Source organism: Lithobates pipiens, unplaced genomic scaffold (genome assembly GCF_037356315.1).
Source record: "Lithobates pipiens isolate NorthernLeopardFrog02 unplaced genomic scaffold, aLitPip1_a1.2 Scaffold_8, whole genome shotgun sequence".
NCBI lineage: Eukaryota > Metazoa > Chordata > Amphibia > Anura > Ranidae > Lithobates > Lithobates pipiens.
This window is the reverse complement of record NW_027507903.1, coordinates 148,726,118-148,747,810: the sequence shown is the minus strand read 5'-3', so window position 1 is coordinate 148,747,810 and position 21,693 is coordinate 148,726,118. Positions and strand designations below refer to the sequence as shown.

The window sequence follows — 21,693 nt, the reverse complement described above, 5'->3', positions numbered from 1 at the left end:
ACAGACTTCTCAGATATGCCAGCCATTCTACATGATTTTAGTGGAAACAATGTGTTTTTTTGGGTCCTAAAGAATGTCAAACCAACCCTTCTGACACCTAAAGCCAGGCCAAGAATGTTGAGCTCTACTGCTTTCATTTGGGACAGGTTACACTCTCATGTTAAAGTAGTGATTTTAATAAAGGAACATTTTTTTCTTTTGAAAATGACTGTCTCAGTGTATTCAGAGATTCCACTGGAATATTTGAGGATCTTAATTTAGTAAAACAAAATGTAATGACATTTTATTACAGCCATGCATGATATTAGCAAGAAGCCTAATGTTATACTGAAAATGACAAGCTACTGTTAACAATATCTATATTTCGAAAATTGTTCTTGCTATGTGTTCATTTGCTAAATTATTTTGACCTTTCTTTTTTTATGTTCTTTTAGAAATAACTTGCACTAGAATGAACTAGAAAAAAAGAATGAAAATCTGCAGTGATGGAGAATAGGACTTCAGGCATTCAAGTAAACGCAGATAAGACAAATCTCTCTATGGAAAAATCCAACAGCCCAGTTTATGGCAGCCGAGAACTGATTGGTTCAGGTAAGCTTCTGGCAAACAAAGCATTTACTGCACTACATAGTACATAAAAGCTGAAATGTTGGGCAAATATTTTTGCTTAGTTAAACTACATATGTATATATATATATATATATATATATATATATATATATATATATATATATATATATATATATATATATATATATACACACACTGTCTCACCTGCCAAAATATGTGCAATTCCATTCAGACATTCTTGTGGTCAAGGTGCTCTTGCGATCTAGCATTTTATGGCACTGGCCTCACCATTAGAGTCAAACAACACAGCTTGGTCAAAGATAAGGCATGGCATATGATTGGCAAGGAAGGAGAAGGACCACCGTGGTGAAGTTTTCTCTATGCTTTTTCCATATTCTCCTCATTTTGGCATGGTCCCTATTATTAATGGCTAGCACTGTGCAATCCAGTAGAGCCTTATTAGTGCTATATAATCACCCTCCCTCTTTTAGACTTCAGTTCCACTGTGTAAAAGATAATGAGAAGCAAACATAAAAGCAGATACAGGTAATTATTTTAATATAAATACATTTGCAGCAGCACTTGTAATGTGACCATAACTAATATATCTTCCACCACTGTGCTTGAAAAGAGAGTCCCATATATACAGTATCTCACAAAAGTGAGTACACCCCTATTTTCATCTTTTCATGTGACAACACTGAAGAAATGACACTTTGCTACAATGTAGTAGTGAGTGTACAGCTTGTATAACAATTTCAATTAGCTGTCCCCTCAAAAGAACTCAACACACAGCCATTAATGTCTAAACCGCTGGCAACAAAAGTGAATACACCTCTAAGTGAAAATGTCCAAATTGGGCCCAATTAGCCATTTTCCCTCCCTGGTGTCATGTGACTCCTTAGTGTTACAAGGTCTCAGGTTTGAATGGGGAGCAGGTGTGTTAAATTTGATGTTATCACTCTCACTCTCTTATACTGGCCACTGGAAGTACAACATGGCATCTCATGGCAAAGAACTCTCTGAGAAACTGAAAAAAAAGAATTGTTGCTCTACATAAAGATGGCCTAGGCTATAAGAAGATTGCCAAGACCCTGAAACTGAGCTGCAGAATGGTGGCCAAAGACCATACAGCGGTTTAACAGGACAGGTTCCACTCGGAACAGGCCACGCCGTGGTCGACCAAAGAAGTGGAGTGCACGTGTTCAGCGTCATATCCAGAGGTTGTCTTTGGGAAATAGATGTGTGAGTGCTGCCAGCATTGCTGTAGAGGCTTAAGGGGTCAGCCTGTCAGTGCTCAGACCATACGCCACACACTGCATCAAATTTTTCTGCATGGCTGTCATCCCAGAAGGAACCCCCTTCTGAAGATGATGCACAAGAAAGCCCACAAACAGTTTGGTGAAGACAAGCAGACTAAGGACATGGAATACTGGAACCATGTCCTGTGGTCTGATGAGACCAAGATAAACTTATTTGGTTCAGATGGTGTCAAGCATGTGTGGCGGCAACCAGGTGAGGAGCACAAAGACAACTGTGTCTTGCCTACAGTCAAGCATGGTGGTGGGAGTGTCATGGTCTGGGGCTGCATGAGTGCTGCCGCCACTGGGGAGCTACAGCTCATTGATGGAACCATGAATGCTAACATGTACTGTGACATACTGAAGCAGAGCATGACCCCCTCCCTTCAGAGACTAGGCCGCAGGGCAGTATTCCAACATGATAATGCCCCCAAACACACCTCCAAGACAACCATTGCCTTGCTAAAGAATCTTAGGGTAAAGATGATGGACTGGCCAAGCATGTCTCCAGACCTAAACCCTATTGAACATCTGTGGGGCATCTTCAAATGGAAGGTGGAGGAGGGCAAGGTCTCTAACATCCACCAGCTCAGTGATGTCGTCATGGAGGAGTGGAAGAGGACTCCAGCGGCAACCTGCGAAGCTCTGGTGAACTCCATGCCCAAGAGGGTTAAGGCAGTGCTGGAAAATATTGGTGGCCACAGAAAATGACACTTTGGGCCAAATTTGGACATTTGTACTCACTTTTGTTGCCAGCGGTTTAGACATTAATGGCTGTGTGTTGAGTTATTTTGAGGGGACAACAAAATTTACACTGTAATACAAGCTGTAAGCTCACTACTTTACATTGTAGCAACGTGTTATTTCTTCAGTGTTGTCACATGAAAAGATAGAAGAAAAGATTTACAAAAATGTGAGGGGTGTACTCACTTTTGTGAGATACTGTATATATATATATATATATATATATATATATATATATATATATATATATATATATATATACACAGCTATATATAGCTTCACAAAACCAGCTTGCTGCAGATTTCCAGGAGGCGTGGCTGTGCGTGACGGAGTGCCGTGTACACAGGAGATCGCAGCTCTATGTAATTCAGCGACGCTCGCTCTTCTTCCCTTAGAGACAGCAGGGATCGGCATATAACGCACACTCACGGTTTTCTCCTGATTTTAAGGGGAAAAAAGTGCATGTTATACGCCGATAAATATGGTATGTCTATGCACAGCAGTGTAGTGTACTGTGCTATTGTGCGGTGACATATGGTGCCTTCCTGTGCGCTGTGGTAAGATGCTATATGTCTGAATTTTATCATAGCTCACCCCACCACACCTGCTCACTGGCATTTATTCATTGTGGAAAAAGCCTAGTCACAACTTAATGTGTGACCAGCCCTTAATACTACAGTATTTGTTGCACAACTTGAATTTTTTTTTTTACATTTCCTGTTGGAATTTACATTTTTTTTCAAAGATCTGTAGTTTTCATGTTTTGATCACTATAGTAATGATGACCTCTGAAAATAGAATTTCAGGAAAAACTGGTATTATAAGGTTAATAGTTGTCATGATAGCAATCCTACTGCCTCCTGTCATTAGCTATGGGGGAAAGAGCTTTCCAACTCATTTCTTCAAAATGTAAATACCATGCAATTGACATTGAAACCGTTTCAGAATTTATTTTAATGTAAGGGGAAGGGACCATTTCTCTTTAAAGTGTTTTTAAATCCTCAGTTTAAAGTACTGAGTATGCAACTTCTTTATATTTTAATCCTTGTCTCAGTTTAGGCTGGTGCCATGACCTCCGCCATAGGTTTTCACACAGTGTGTGTTGTGTTTTTATAAACAGGGTGGCTCCATTTGCCTTGCAACATCCTATGAAGCCACCCTTGCATGCAAGGACTAGAGTAGTGTCTCTCTACACTGTGTTCATCAATCAAAGCACACAACTGCAGAGCCTAGAATGGCAAGGCACTCTCTTGCTCCTCCCTCTTTTTCCCGCCTCTGTTTTCTAAAGCCAGCCATAGATGGAGCATTTTTCTTTCTTGCAACCACGGGTTGCAGGAAAGAAAATTACTCAATTCCCCCATCAACACAGAGGAGAAATCTCTCCCGCAGAGCTATTGTGTTTGGGGGAGCCATCCCTGCTGGGAGAACACAGCTAGCGCTTATAAAGTGTAAAATCAGGCTCTCTTCTGCATAGAAACCAATCAGCTTCCAGGTTTTATTACAAAAGCTTAATTGAATGAGCTGGGGTTAGAAGCTCATTGGTTTTTATGCAGAAGGGAGCCTGATTTTGCACTTTCCAGCTTTAGTAAATAAACCCCATTGTGTACATAAAAGTTGGGTATGCCTGTAGAATATATCTTGTGGTGTCTGCTTTTATAGGCAGAACTTTTGATTTAAAATAGCCAAGAGGTTCAGTTTGATCTAATAGGCGAACAGTAAAAAAAACTTGTATGATAAACAGAGTAAAAAAAAAAATTTGAAAATATAGATATAAAATATATTTTTGCAGTCTTTGTGCATTAAGTCATACTATTTGTAGAATTCTGTGATTTCAGGGAATATATTGCATAATAAAGTAAAAGTCACATTTAGGTTAGGAATAATGGTGTACTTGCTTGGAAAGAGTGTGCCGTGATTAGCAAATGTTGAAGCATAAAAGTCATAGGGGTTAGTTGTATCAGAGCAAAAAGAACACAAGTGCTGTGTAGTAAGAGGAATGACTGATGTAAACACAGTAAAACAGTGTGAATGTTGTATATGCATTCACAGAGGAAGCAAAGTCACTCATGCGCATCAATATCCATTATTTTTTTAACTATCTAGGATTTTGATTCCTACTTGGTATTTACTGTGTTCTTCTTACATGATCATTTGCAGTTCATGCATTACATTGCTTTAATATGCCAGCTGTCACTTTTTGCTGCCAATTTTATCATTTCTTATACTTTGCTTACAGTCACTGACAGCAGCAATTGCTACCACTAACTGATTGGCCGAGCTAGCTGTCACTTTTTTAATGCATTGGATAATTTCCTATTTGCTTGAGTATGCTTAAAAAACCTTAGCCCAGAAAACCACTGTGATAATTCTCAGTTTGTAAATGACTGCTGACCTGTCTCGTTGCAAATACTTTGATCTTTAATTTGCTGCCGTTAGTGACAAATATCCACCGTGTTGTATCTTAATGAACACATGTATTGGGCTACACTGAATAATTCCTTGGTGCCTTAATCAAATTCAACAATGCAATAATGTTTGTTTTTGTTTTTTTTACAAAAGTTTTCCCTGCAGTTTTTCCATGTAGCTTTCTATTATGGCCTATTCATTTTCGGGCAAATTTAAACATAGCAAATACATCTCTACTGGTAAAAAAAATAAAGTATTTCAGAAATAAATGGTTGCTACTACATTGTTGTTGCTTGCAAGAAATGACTACTGTAGTTTTTTTCACAAACATTTCCAGTCCTAGTTAGTGTTACTAAACCCAGGACCCTGCATTTACTATATCTGGTTTCCCACAGTACACAGAACAGGAAAATGCAGATATTTTAGTAAATATAAAAGGCTAAATACATTTTCTCATCAGCGGCATAAAGCAGTCTTATGACTTCTATCAGTTTCTGTTTAAAGCATGTAGGAGGAGTTTTCTTTCTCCTCTGACTGTCCTATGAGGTTGCAGGGCCCCTGACCTTCTGTCTGGACAGTGTTGATTGGCCTTGTGCTGATCCCATGCACCCTCGCAAGAAAAAAACAAAACTCTTTTGCAATACACACCAAACTGAGCACATGCAAAGTGCCTCCAAGGCTCTATCAGGAGATGGATTGAGGAAAGTGTGAGCCCTTGTATACACAGTCGGAGAATCTGTCGGAATGAGTCTTATCGGAACGTGTCGTCAGATAATCCGACTGTGTGTGGTATGCATCGGACTGATTCCGTCCGAATCTCTGTCCGACCCAATTTTCGAACATGTTGGAAATATTTCCCGACCAACTGGGCCGGACGGACCTAATCCGATCATGTGTAGAGCATTTTCATCGGACCAAGTGCCACGCATGCTCAGATCAAATTCCTACATCAAAGCTATTGGCTACTAGCCTGAATGTAGTCCCATCATAACGAAATTACGTCATCACGTTCTGAAAGATCAGATTTTTCCCCAACTTGGCCCGACCGTGTGTATGCAACAGTTTCGGACACAATCCGTCGGACTAAATCCGACGGATTTGCTTGGCAAAATCTCCGACCGTGTGTACGTGGGCTAAGAATGAGAGAATCAAAGAGGACAGGATCAAACAGCCTTTTTTACACAATGTAAAGGATTGACACCTTAGATTCCACAGTGAGTATAACACGCACACTTTACTGCATATACAGAGTGATTTTACTGTAACATTTCAAAGTCCCCTAATACTATAAAAATGTAAAGAACTAGTTATAAAAAATAACTTTTACTGCACAATTTTTATGAGTAATAACTCCAGGAGTTTTTTTTTTTTTATATATATGAATTAGTTCTAACAGATATTGCAAGCGTCTTTTCTACATGTATTAGTCACAGTTAAAAAATGTGCTGTCCATAAATGAGTCAGACATGCAATGTGCAATTCAGACAGTAAAAGAAAAGAAAAAAAAAACATGCCTTTTGGGACTTTTGGAAAGCAGCAGGGGATTAATTCCAGAGATAAAATGATAATTCTCCCACTCTACAAGACTCTGGTCCACAATAAGGATAAAACTTTTTTGCGGAAGGGAGTTTAACAAGACTCGTGACCACTCATTAAAATTAGAAGAAAAGAGGTTTAACCTTAAACTACGTAGAGGGTTCTTTACTGTAAGAGTGGCAAGGATGTGGAATTCCCTTCCACAGGCGGTGGTCTCAGTGAGGGGCATCGATAGTTTCAAGAAACTATTAGATAAGCACCTGAACGACTGCAACATACAGGGATATACAATGTAATACTGACATATAATCACACACATAGGTTGGACTTGATGGACTTGTGTCTTTTTTCGACCTCACCTACTATGTAACTATATGTAACTATGTAGCTCCAAACTTGTAGCAACACAGTGCCACCAGTAGGCCAATTCACCACAACCAAATGACTTACTTTGTTTATTGCATGACTTGTTTATCTTCACAGTTGCAACGGGGTGAGGGTGGAGACAGGATTATGCAAGGCCATACATGGTCGAATTCTGAACACATTTTCTTTCAAAAATAGGAAAATTTGTGTGTTTTTTGAACCAAAGATGATTTAGAAATTCGACCAACCAAACCTTCAATTTCAACTCCTGTTGCTACAGAAAGAATTTTTATGACCGGGAATCTTCTTTTCTTGCCGGGAATTTTCTTTTCTTTCAGGGAATTTTCTTTTTTTGTGCTCATGCGCATTTCTTTTTTGATTTTATTTATCACACAATTCTCCCATCATTTATGGGAAAATTTATAGTTTTTCAAAAAATTTTCAACATGTCCGATTACTCAAATTCGATGGCAGCACGAAAATCGGCCATTGCTACGGCCCACTAATGGTGCGAAATTCAAACTAAAATTCTTAGAAAATATTTTTGAAAGAAAATTATTTCAGAACTCAACCCATGTTTGGCCAGCTTTAGAATACCTCGCAGGTTTTTATTATTTGTTAGAGAGATTCACCCTCCTGTACATTATTATCACTGAAAGTGAAAGTGAAAGGAAATCCCAAATTTTGGGTTTGACACCAGAAAAGGAATGGATGGGAAATCTTCCAATGGGGGGACATTAGTTCTGGTGATCCTGGAGACCAACAGCAATCCCCCATTATGAAGTCCTCTGACTTCCTGTTTTGGCTATGGGATAGGAAATAAATGGAAATTTGGGAGATGACAAAACAAACAGACAGGGGTTATAACCCTCTTTTACTCTACTCAAAATGAAAAAAAACAACTTTTGCCCTTAGTTCTACTTTAACCACTTGTTGACCGCCCTATTGCACATTTACTGCTATAGGGGGGTCGCGCTGTGCAGGATTACGTATATATACAGTACATGACCCTGTATTTCTGGGTATTTGGCGCACATGCACACCTCCAGAGGCTCACTTCTTTGGGAGCTGATCAGCGGGTCCAGGTGACTCGATGTCCGCTGGCACCCGGTGATCGTTTGTTACACAGGCACAACATCAATCTGTCTATGTAAACAAGGCAAATTGCCATTCTGTCCGCATGGAAGGTATTGATCCTGTGTTCCTGCAAAGCAAGAACATGGATCAATGCCTTCCATTAGTAAAATAGCTTCCCCCACAGTAGTAAAACACTAGTTAGGCACACAGTTAACCCTTTGATTGCCTCTGAGGTTAACCCCTTCCCAGCCAGTGTCATTAGCACAGTGACAGTGCACTGATCACTGTATTAGTGTCACTGGTCCCAAAAAAAGTGTCAAACGTGTCAGTTAGGTGTCTGATATATCTGCCGCAATATTACATTCCTGCTAGAAGTCGCTTATCAATGCCATTACTAGAAAAAAAAAAAGTAAAATAAATACAAATTCCAAAAATATATACCATCGATTGTAGACGCTATAACTTTTGCACAAACAGATCAATACACACTTATTGGGATTTTTTTTTACCAAAAATATGTAGCAGAATACATACTGGCCTAAATTGATGAAGAAATTAGATTTCTTGCAAATTTTTATCTAATGTGTTTTATAGCAGAAAGTATACAATATTGTTTTGTGTTTTTTTTTTCAAAATTGTCGGTCTTTTTTTGTTTAAAGCGCAAAAAATAAAAACTGCAGAGGTGATCAAATACCACCTATAGAAATCTCTATTTGTGGGGGAAAAAAGGACATCAATTTTATTTGGGAACAGCGTCGCACCACCGTGCAATTGTCAGTTAAATTAATGCAGTGCCATGAAGGGGGGTAGATCTTCCGGGGGCCAAAGTGGTTAACCGCTTCCCGACTGCCTCACGCAGATATACTGCGGCAGAAGGGCATTTACAGGCAGAATCACGTATCTGCACGTTGCCCTTTAAGAGGCGGGTTGCGCGCCTGCCAGGAGCTTCTTGAGCGTGATCGCGGGTCCCACAGACTCGATGTCCACGGGGATACCCGCGATCGTCTCACGGAGAGGAAGAAAGGGGAAATGCTAATGTAAACAAGCATTTCCCCGTTCTGCCTAGGGACACTGTGTTGTGTCACACACAGCCCTTCCCCCCACAGTTAGAATCACTCCCTAGGATATTCTTAACACCTACAGCGCCACCTAGTGGTAACCCCTTCACTGCCAGTCACATTTACACAGTAATCAATGCATTTTTAATTGCACTGATGGCTGTATAAATGTGAATGGTCCCAAAATCACGCCAAAAGTGTCCAATCTGTCCGCCATAATGTCGCAGTCACAATAAAAATCACTGATTGCCTCCATTTATAATAAGAAAAAAATATTAAGAAAAATGCGATAAAACTATCCCCTATTTTGTAAATGCTATAACTTTTGAGCGAACCAATCAATAATGGGTTATTGAGATTTTTTTTACCAAAAATGTGTAGAAGAATATGTATCGGCCTAAACTGAGGGAAAACAAGTTTTTAATATATTTTTGGGGGATATTTATTATAGCAAAAAGTTAAAAATAATGTTTTTTTCTAAATTGTCGCTATTTTTTTTTGTTTATAGCACAGAAAATAAAAACTGCAGAGCAAATACCACCAAAAGAAATCTCTATTTGTGGAAAAAAAAAGACGTCAATTTTGTTTGGGAGCCACTTCACATGACCGTGCAATTGTCTGTTAAAACGACGCAGTGCCGAATCGCAAAAAGTGCTCTGGTCTTAAATGGTCCGGGGCTTAAGTGGTTAAAGGCTAACTCTAAGTAGATATAAAAGACACACATTAATGCAGTTCTGTAATCATTAATACTTCAGTGGCATATTTTGTAATGCAAACAGTGTAAGTATTAGAATTGGAGCTGGTATCAGCCTCTTCCACCCTTTGTAGAGCAGGGCTGGAGTGTGAGAGGAAGAAACAGCACAGGTAGTCAATCAGTTCATGTGTTAACAAGAAGCTTGCTGACAATAAAAGAAAGCAGAGTGACATGAGCTCATCACTGTGCTCCTTCCTCTTTCATTGTCCTGCCACAGGCTAGGAGCAGGTCTACGATGACCTGGGCCTAGAGGAAATGGGTTGATTGATGCTGGCCATCAGACTGAAGACATCTTGTTACGGGAAAAAAAATACTGCAGGGAAAATCTCTGGATTGAAGATAAATATTTTAAAAACATTTTGTTATGTTATCTTTGAATTAGCTATTAATTTCTGTTATTTAAATTTTTGGCTGGAGTTCTGCTTTAAACCTTGTATTTTATTTGTGCTGCTTCTGTTACAAAGTGGCCTTGCTGATACGGTTGGAGGTTTATCCTCTAATATAAGAAGGAAATGGAGAGTTATTACCAATTTTTAACCCCCGAAAAAAGGTAAAAACAAATTATATTTTTCAAGTACCCTCCAAATAAAAGCAATCTATTGTTTTGTTTGCTTTGTCACATTATGGAAGTGGAATGGCACCTGAGACCTTATGGCTGGTTTGCTATTTGAGCTGAGAATTTCACACAATGAATTGTGTGAATATTCACTTCAGTTATCCAATCATGTGCAGGTGAAAAAAGGTAAACAACAATTTGATTTTCACATAATTAGATAATTAAAGTGAAAATTCATTATGTAAATATTCTCAACACTCTCAATAAATCAGCCTTCTCGTGTATTAAAAAAAAGGCTGGAAATATGGCAAGATCCAGAGATAACTAACTGTACCTACCTACAAAAGCTGAAATCAGTGTACCGCACTGTAGGCTTATAGCAAGCGAAGATTAAATCTTTCAGGGTAATAAACTGTTTGCTTATCTAGACTGAGATATTCCTAAATATTAGAAAAGGGTTCTAGTAGAACAGTGCAGCCAGGGAGTATTTTTTTTCTTAGTGTGATCAAGAGCCAACCCCATTTAATAAAGTAACATGACCCATTTCCCATTGAAAACTGAATCAGCTTTTTTATTCCTGTTGATTTTCTTGCTTTTTCTAATGGGACCCAATATGAATACATTATACTGAATGTTGTATATACAGTACTTCACCTATTCATTAACCACTTAGAAAGATGGAAAAACTTAGGAATTTCCGAGTTACCCCCTTCATGACCAGACCACTTCCTGCTTTACGGCACTGCGTTACTTTAACTGACAATTGCGCAGTCATGCGACACTGTATATAGAACTTTCTTTTGGTGGTATTTGATCACCACTGCGGTTTTTATTTTTAGCGCTATAAACAAAAAAAGACTGATAATTTTGAGTGTATATATATATATATATATATATATATATATATATATATATATATATATATATATATATATATTTTTTTTTTTTTATTTAATCTAATATTTTCAGAAATTTAGGTCAATATGTATTCTACTACATGTAATTGGTAAAAAAAAAAAAATCACAATAAGTTTATACAGGCATACCCCACTTTTAAGTACACAGTGGGCTTTATTTACTAGAGCTGGAAAGTGCAAAATCAGGCTCACTTCTGCATAGAAACTAATGAGCTTCTAACCCCAGCTTGTTCAATTAAGCTTTGGTAATAAAACCTGGAAGCTGATTGCTTTCTATGCAAAAGTGAGCCTGATTTTGCACTTTCCAGCTTTAGTAAATAAACCCCATTGTGTACTTGAAAGTGGGGTATGCCTGTATTTGATTGGTTTACATAAATGTTATAGCGTCTACAAACTATGGGATATATACTGTATTTTTTTATATACATATTATATATATTATATTATATTATATATATTATTATTATATTATATATATATATATTATGTATTAGTAATGGTTGGCGATCAACGACTTATAGCTGGACTGCGATATTACAGCCAACAATTGGACTCTGACACTTTTGACACTTTGCGTGAACCAGTGACACTAATGCAGTGATCAATGCTAATGATACTGGCTGGGAAAGGGTTTCAACATCTAGGGCGATCAAAGGGTTAACTTTGTGCCTAGCCAGTGTTTGTGTTTACTATGTGTGCAGCTTTTACTAGGGGAAGAGATGGATTTGAGCCCCTGCTTTGCAGGAACACCAAATCCATCCCTTACCCCCTGTCAGAACGGAACGCTGCCTTGTTTACATAGGAAGAGCTCCGTTCTGAGTCTCTGCCCAATGATTGGCAGGTGACGGCAGACATCGAGTACCAGACACCCACAAATCAGCTTCTGCTGTGAATATTCAAAAGTGGTGCGCCGCCAGCACATTCGCGCTCCCTGCAGGCGGAAGTTCGGCTGCCACCCTGTAGCAGTAAAACTGCTGTAAGGTGGTTAGCATATGGTTAATAAATAAATAAAATAAAATGTTGTCATGTTTACAATAATTACAAAGTACTTTGAAAGGGGAACCCTATCAATAGAAGGTTTCTTTGTAGATTGACAGCAGGTCCCTTTAATGCATCTGTTTCTATTGACTTCAGAGGCTAACATTCCAGTGTAGAAATGTTGCCCTTGTGAACCATATTGTATCCAGAATAACTGTTTTCATCATTCATAAAAAGGGCTCACAAAACATGTTGAAATAACACAGATAAGAGACAGTTTTTATTGCTAGACATCATTGTTCAATATTAATGCATCAAAACAAATACAAATGCTTTATAAAAAGCAAAAACTTAAGTGAAGTGGATTGGAATCAAAAGGGGAATTTCCATCTATTTAGGTTGGGGAGTCTACTCGCTAGATTTTCTTTCTTTTTATTATCTTTCAGTTGACCTGATTCCTTTACCTAATTAGCGTAAGGAAAATAGATTTAAAAATAATTGACGTATGTTAATACTTTGCATGATTATAGGGCTGTAATATGTTAATAAGTAGGGGAATTCATATTCCCTGTTTATATAGCTGACACAGTTGCCTGCAATAAAAGCTTAACTCCAGGAAAACAGCTAAATACAATGATAAAATGAGCGTATAATGGTTTGTTTTACCTACCAAAGTATTTTTTATTTTTTTTATGTCCATGGAGTCCTGAGACATAAACAAGCCTGCCAGTCAGCAGGGCGAGATTGATGTGCTGACTTTTCTATGCTTGGTCACCTTCTTGCCTAGGCCGGTTCACACAGGGGCGACTTGTCAGGCGACTTAGCCACTTGACAAGTCACGTCCCATTCTGTACTATGGAACCGTTCAAGTCACTCCGACTTAGAAAAAGGTTCCTGTATTACTTTTGGGGCGACTTCAGGTGACTTGCATTAACTTCTATACAGAAGTCATTTTGCAAGCCGCCGCTGAAGTCGTGTGCAGGTCGCCTGAGGCAATCACGCTGCAAGTCGTGCTGCCACTGTGTAAACTGGTCTCCGATTGAACAATGAAGGAAAAACAGCACAATGATGATATCCCCTGCAAATGTTTTTAAAGAAAATCAGAGTTGCAATACATTTAACCTTTGAAATCACACTGTTAGCTGTGGCGATAGCATTTCATCAACTGCCCTCTTGTTGCTGCCTATACTCACTTTCCATTTGGTCCTCTGCTGCTGCAATTGTTTGCTAGATTCGTATGAAACAGAGAGTGCTTTTAAGTATGAGGAAGCATGTGACTTTCACCCCTTCCTCCAACCTTCTCAAAAGGAGGCAAGGAGAGCCTTTGTCTTGTGTAAGTTCCAATAAAAGTGATCTTGAGCCTGTAGATGGGACTTCCTCTCTAGAGGAGCCAAGAGAAGCCAACTTTAGGGCTGACCATGTGTACAAATGCATGCTAATTTTATATATATATATATATATATATATATATATATATATATATATATATATCTATATCTATATCTATATATATATATATATATATATATATAAAACAATAATGAAAAACAATAATTAAAAGCCAAAAAAAAGTAGGTTGGGTTGCACGAAAAAAACCTGACAGCTCTGGTCAGAGACGCTGTACTAAAATTGAATGTTAGTACAGCGATCTCCCCTGCTGTTCTATTGTATTCTGACTGTGGGATGCCCCCCCACCGCTAGAACACTCCAGTCAGCCAATGGCTGAGAGCTCTGATCAGGAGCCGGTCAGTTGCTGGTTTTCCAGTATGCAAAGCCTGGTACACACCACTAACGGCTGGCTTTTTTTTGGATCGACTGCCATACACACAGCCCAAATTCTGGGCGTTTATTGAACTGGCATGCAGCCCATATGTTCTAGGCTTTAGGCTCCTGATTAGATTGCGTTGCCGTGATCTGGCCTTACTCAAATCTGATTCTCTAGGGCAACCATCAGTGATTGTTTTCCCCATTACAATGCAGAAGCACAGCTAAACAACTTTTTCTTCTAGTTTTGGATAGAGTGAGAAAGGTTACAACATCGGTCAGGTTTTAAGTGCTGTCTTTGTACCTGCTGGAGAGAGTAAAGCCTAGTACACATGGGTCGAATGTCAGGCGACATCGCCTGGTTTAATTAAAACCGTCTGACATCCGCTGACTGGCAGCCGGGCGACAGAAGCCGGCCGTTAGTGGTGTGCACTAGGTTTAACTCTCAGAGTCAGAATTGGGATTTCCCAGTACTTTCTAAAGATTTTATCTTATATCTTATTTTACCTGGGTGCAAATGCTCCAACTGTTCCACCATTTAATGACAGTGAAACACATAGCATCCCATTCTGAATCCACTATGGTGCTTGTACGATATGTCCAATTAGTGTTTGCAAATCAGCACAGCATTACATTTTGTATGCTCATAGGCCATAAATACAGAGCTTGTGCTCAAAGTTGGTCTTGCCAAATACTATGTACTACCTGATATTGCTGTTAGACCCCTTTCACACTTGGGTGCTTTTCAGGCATTTTAGCGCTAAAAATAGCGCCTGAAAAGCACCTCTTATGTCTCCTCAATGTAAAAGCCAGCGTGCTTTCACACTGGGGCGGAGCGCTTGCAGGACGGGAAAAAAAGTCTGCTCCTAAACTGCCCCTGCTATTGAAATCGAAGGACAGCCCCTGCAAAGCGCTTCAGCAGCGGCGCTTTTCGGGTCCTTTTAACACTTTTAACCCTTTCCTCTGCTGCTAGTGGGGGTTAAAAGTGCTGCTATAACAGCGATTTACCACTAACGTCCCCGCGCCAGCGTGAAAATAGCCTTAGTATCAACCAGTTATATTGCAGTTAGCATTTAGGTAGTGTGTATGATATAGTTTGGCTTAAATAGTCCTGTAAACCTATTCTTCTGTAGGACATGTGAAAAAAAGAACTCTTTCGTTTTCAAAAATTTATTTGGCCATACTTGAAAGTTAAGCTTGCATGAGATTATTAGTATTAGTATAAGTATTTCTTATTGTTTCTATTATGAACATTTTTTCCAAGAGTGACAGTTTGCATAACACTTCTTAACCACTTCAGCCCCAGAAGATTTTACCCCCTTCCTGACCGGAGCACTTTTTGCGATACGGCACTGCGTCATTTTAACTGACAATTGCGTGGTCGTGCGACTTTGCACCCAAACAAAATTGACTTCCTTCTTTTCCCACAAATAGAGCTTTCTTTTTGTGGTATTTGATGACCTCTGCATGTTTTTATTTTTTGCGCTATAAAAAAAAGAGCATAAATTTTGAAAAAAAAAGCAATATTTTTTACGTTTTGCTATAATAAATATCACCCAAAAAAATATAAAAAAACAAATATCTTTCTCAGTATAGACCGATATGTATTCGTCTACATATTTTTGGTAAAAACAATCACAATAAGCGTATACTGATTGGTTTCTACAAAAGTTATAGCGTCTACAAAATAGGGGATAGATTTATGGCATTTTTTATATTAATTGCATAGTATTGGCGGCAATCTGCGATTTATATCGTGACAGTGACATTATGCAGGACACATCGGACACTTTTGACACTATTTTGAAACCATTGTCATTTATACAGTGATCAGTGTTATAAAAATGCACTGATTACTGTGTTAAAACTCCCTGCGAAAAAGTTTTATCCCTATTTTGGGATCACCAGTATGGTATTTGTATATTGAAATCATATCCCCTCTCAAGTGTCTCTTCTCCGGAGAGAATGAGTTCAGTGCTCGCAACCTTTTTTAATTTCTAATATCATCCAGACCCTTTATTAGCTTTGTTGCCCTTCTTTGTACTCGCTCCATTTCCAGTACATCCTTCCTGAGGACAGGACTGGTGCTCAGAACTGGACAGCATACTTTAGGTGCGGCTGGACCAGAGTCTTGTAGAGTGGGAGAATTATTGTTTTATCTCTGTGTATATCTGTGTATATCTGTGTAAATGACACTCACAGGGAAGGAGTTAAACACTAGGGGGTGATCAAGGGGTTACGTGTGTCCTAGGGAGGGATTCTAACTGTAGGGGGGATTGCCTCACTAGAACATAGAATAGAAATTCGGAGGTCTGGTCCCCAACCAGAACCACCAGAAAAGGGGGACTATCACGGATTAGGGACTATCACATATTAGGGATAAAGTATAAATGATTATATACACAAATATGTAAAAATATATATCAATTTATTTATACATTAAACCAGTTGACAATGAGAAACAGGTACACTAGAACATGACAGAGATCACTGCTCCCGATGATAGGGAGTAGTAGAGCTCTGTCTTGTTGCTAGGCAGAAAGGGGAAATTCCTTGTTTGCATCTCCCCGTTCTGCCGCTCCCTGACATGATCACGGGACTATGCCGGACTTTGAGTCCATGGGACCCGAGGGCACGGTCATGGATAATGCAGTGGGCGAGTGCGCACCCCTCCAGCAGCTCATCGTGCCCATAATGCCGTGATTTAAAGGGGACGTACCTGTACGCCTACTTGCCCAGCCATTCCATTGTGCCAATGTATATCATTGTGCACTGGTCAGCATGTGGTTATAAATCATAATTTCCTGACACTTTTTAGGTCAGAGTAGAACCTTGATCTGTACACTTGTTCCAAGACAGTGACTCAAAAGTAATATACCGTACCGTGAGTGAACCTCACAGCCAGGAATCTTGAATTTTCAGGAGAGGTCAGCTATGGCAGCTTCCATGTTTCTCTCATTACCGCTTTACGTTACAGTAACTGAATTGCAATACAGTCTTGAACTATTTTTATGATATTTTAAAATTGTCTTTTGTTCTCTAGATTATCATGTGAATAACTGGTCGTACTTGACTTTGTGTTTAGAATGATAGATGATCGATTCTTTCAATTTAAAAGCTTAAACATATTCCTTCCTGAAAAAAAAGTCCAGTTTGAGTATAATTAGAAGAAGCAATAGGAATATAAATGCCGTCATACTTAATGATTACAATCTAATTTGTCAGGTTAAACTATTACCTAGTGAAGCATGGGAGTGCAGATTTTTCTGTATTGTACATTCTGAAATGTATTCCTAGGGGATCAGCGGAATGGCCTGCTAAAGATAATGAAAGTCGGCAGCTTCCAACTTAAGATAGATTCAAACTGCTTACACAGCAGATCCATGCTGAGCTTACAGACATGCCTTGCAAACTTTCATCAACTCGAGGAAATATTTTTAGATAGAGTGCTGAATTAATTGACACAATTAAAAAACAGCACATTTTTCATTCTGTGCCAAGTATTGTAGTCTTATGTCTTTGTCTTCTTGCAGTCTTCTGACTTGTACAGTAGTACAGGAATCTTGCTATAATTAGCTTCTACTGACATAGTTTTACTCGTTCCATAATTTAAAGTGTTCCAACAATTATATATGGTTGTCAATGTTCAGATTAATGTTGCAGTGGGATACGCATTCAGTTATAGGAGCAACCTTGTTGAATAATTCTCTGCAGTGTCAAGGCACAGAACAGTTATAGTGTTACTAAACCCACAACAGTAAAATCAGTGTGTATATGCAGTAAAGCATGCTTGTTATACTCACTATGGAACCTAAGGGGTTAATCCTCTGCATTGTGTAAAAAGGCTGTTTGATCCTGTCTTCTCTGATCCTCCCCTCTATCCACTCTTAATAATTTCCCTTGAGAGGATGTATGTGATCAGCACAGGGCCAATTAGCACTGTACAGACAGAGGGTCAGGGTTCCTGCAGTCTCATAGGACAGTCAGAAAACTCCTCCTACAAGTTTTAACCACCAGTGCTTTGCTGGACACTGAAAGAAGTCAAACGACTGCTCTAACTGCTGATGAGAAAAGGTATTTAGCAGTTTATATTTATTAAAATAATTGTATGCCAATGTACCGTGGGAGACCAGATATAGTAAATGAAGGGTCTTGGGTTTAGTAACACATTAAGCCTCCCTAATTTCATCATCTCCTATGAAGATTTCCACAAGGGTCAATATTTAAAGTGGTATTAAACCCAACGATCAGATTTTATTCATTCACGTAAAACTTTTAATCCGAAAAGAAAAACAATACTGTTGCTGCAACTGATTGTGTAACTGCAGCTTGTACTGGAGTTTGGCCTCAATTTGTTAGTGTATCTAAATCAATCCACCACTGTTGTCTTCCGTGGCCATCCAGGCCTTTTTATGTTGCTGAGCTCACCAGTGAGTTCTTCTTTCCTCAGAATGTACCAAATGGTTGATTTGGCCATTCGTAATGTTGCTGTTATCTCTCTGATGGGTTTGTTTCATTTTTGAAGCCTTACAATGGCCTGTTCCACTTGCATCTCCTTTGAATGCATGATGTAGGTTCACAGCAGTAGACTCCAAATGCCCCTTTCACACTGGGATGGTGTGGGCGTCGGTGATAAAACTGCCCTATTTTTAGTGGCGTTTTACCGTCGTTTTAGAGGCGGTATTCGGCTGCTAGCGAGGCAGTTTTACCCCCCTTCTAGCGTCCGAGAAAGGGTAAAAACCACCGCAAAGCGCTGCCGCAACAGTCGTTTGCCGGCGGTATAGCCGCGCTGCCCCATTGATTTCACCGCTCGAAAGATGCTGCTAGCAGGACTTTTTTTTTACTATCCTGCTAGCGCACCGCTCCAGTGTGAAAGCCCTCGGGGCTTTCACATTGGAGAGACAGCAGCGGCTGTTGCAGAGCGCTTTTCAGGTGCTATTTTTAGCGCTGTAACGCGTGCAAAGCCCCAGTATGAAAGGGGTCTTAGAATCAACTCCAGACCTTTTATCTGCTTAAATGATGAATAATTAATGAAGGAGTAGCCCACACCTGGTCATGAAAAAGCTTTTGATTCAATTGTCCAATTACTTTTGGCCCCTTGAAAAAGGGGGGGGGAGAGGGTGGCTATTCTTAAGAGCTGTAATTCTTAACCCTTCCTCCAATTTGGATGTACATACCCTCAAATTAAACCTGAGAGTGTGCACTTTCAGCCCAAATCATTATATAATTATAGCTTGAATACGTTTTGGTAAATGCCTTATTAAAAAAGGGCCCTCCTGTACCTTTTGTATTGTACTGTAATTGTGTTGTCCCCCCTTATACATTGTAAAGCGTTGCGTAAACTGTTGGTGCTATATAAATTGTGTATAATAATAATAATAAAATTGTGCCTGTGTCCAAATATATATGGACCTAACTGTAAATATATATATATATATATATATATATATATATATATACATACATGCATATCTATATCTATAGCTATCTATCTATCTATCTATCTATCTATCTATCTATCTATCTATCTATCTATCTATCTATCTGTCTATCTGTCTATCTGTCTGTCTGTCTATCTATCTATCTACCTAGTTTTACGCTGTTAGGTTCCTCTACATGTTTATCATCATGCCTGTTAATGTGCACATTTAGATAAAAAATGTATTAGCGGTCAGATCACATTCTAGTGTCTGGCTGCTCTGTGATGTTTATAGACATGTTTAGATTCCAATATTTAATACTCACTATTTCTCATTGTTCCCAAATAGGGTTTGTGTAAATATATTTTTTCAGTGTCTGTCAGTCTCGACAAATATCAAACTGCCAAGAGATTATAATTAGAGTGGAATAACATAAACTACAAATTGATATAGATTTTTAGAGTATAAACCACTGCCTTAAGACCATTAACATTGTTATGCAAATATTTGCATAATTGTACTATTAATGACAGAGCCTGCATGAGTTATGAGTAGAAATGTTCCGCGGTTATCACTTCATCATTAAACATGGATAAAGTAATAGAAGTGTTGTTGAAATCTCATTTATGGTGCATAATTGAAACATAATGGAGTTATACAAGAACTTGAATTAGTCTTTGTAAAAACAATTATCTCTCAGTTGCTTCTTCTTGACTCCAATAACATACAGCCATACTACCACAAATTCTATTATGTTATTATCACATGGAAAAATGGACGGAATGATTGCATTTTAAATGAAACACGTTTGCCGTTCTGAATTCAATAATTATTCAATTATTTCATTCTTGTTAGTACTAGCCAACTGTTAATGGATTTCATTTCAGGACCAATGATATGGCATATTATTGTTATAATAATAATAATAATAATAATTATTATTATTATTACTTCCAAAGTCTAGATTGATGTTACAGAGTTATCGAGTTAGTTGGGAGTTGCAACTCTTCACACAATAAATGAATCAGTTTTATTATTCAGTCATATACTGATGAAAAATGTAAACATGTAAAATGTAAACAGGAAATGGCTTTTCACTTGAGTAATTTAAGTAAAAATGTAAAAATGTAGTGTGTGAAGATTCTCCACACGTTTAGTAAATCGGCCTCAATGTCTCTCACCTTCTGCATCAATCCATTGTACCCCCCAAAAAAATCATCTTTTTTTACCATCTGTGTCTACCAGTTTGCCCCCAGTAAATTATATATTCTACTGTAAAAAAAAAATTGGTGCAATTTACCTCCGTAATATATAGGCTGCCAACTTATCTAACTGATAGCAGTGCCAAATATACAGATAGAAGAAGAATCTGCAAGCACATTATATATATATATATATATATATATATATATATATATATATATACAGTGCCTTGCGAAAGTATTCGGCCCCTTTGAACTTTTCAACCTTTTGCCACATTTCAGGCTTCAAACATACAGATATAACATTTTTATTTTTTGTGAAGAATCACCAACAAGTGGGACACAATTGTGAAGTGGAACAAAATCTATTAGATATTTTAAACTTTTTTAGCAAATAAAAAACTGAAAAGTGGTGCGTGCAAAATTATTCGGCCCCTTTACTTTCAGTGCAGCAAACTCACTCCAGAAGTTCAGCGAGGATCTCTGAATGATCCAATGTTGTCCTAAATGACTGATGGTGATAAATAGAATCCACCTGTGTGTGATCAAGTCTCTGTATAAATGCACCTGCTCTGTGATAGTCTCAGGGTTCTGTTGAAAGCGCAGAGAGCATCATGAAGACCAAGGAACACACCAGACAGGTCCGTAATACTGTTGTGGAGAAGTTTGGATACAAAAAGATTTCCCAAGCTTTAAACATCCCAAGGAGCACTGTGCAAGCGATCATTTTGAAACGGAAGGAGTATCAGACCACTGCAAATCTACCAAGACCTGGCTGTCCCTCTAAACTTTCAGCTCAGACAAGGAGAAGACTGATCAGAGATGCAGCCAAGAGGCCCATGATCACTCTGGATGAACTGCAGAGAACTACAGCTGAGGTGGGAGAGTCTGTCCATAGGACAACAATCAGTCGTACACTGCACAAATCTGGCCTTTATGGAAGAGTGGCAAGAAGAAAGCCATTTCTCAAAGATATCCATAAAAAGTCTTGTTTTAAAGTTTGCCACAAGCCACCTGGGAGACACACCAAACATGTGGAAGAAG

At 38.6% G+C, this 21,693-nt stretch overlaps 1 protein-coding gene across 5 annotated transcripts in view; it reads left to right on the top strand.

Annotated features, from left to right (window-relative positions):
- Positions 1-21,693, top strand: part of SFMBT2 (Scm like with four mbt domains 2) — a 267,599-nt gene that overhangs the window by 106,152 nt on the left and 139,754 nt on the right. For all 5 annotated transcript variants that reach the window (XM_077469284.1, XM_077469285.1, XM_077469283.1 and 2 more), the window contains exon 2: positions 435-591. In XM_077469284.1, the coding sequence (XP_077325410.1) occupies positions 486-591 (106 nt within the window). In that variant the 5' untranslated portion in view covers positions 435-485. The remainder of the gene's footprint in view (positions 1-434; positions 592-21,693) is intronic.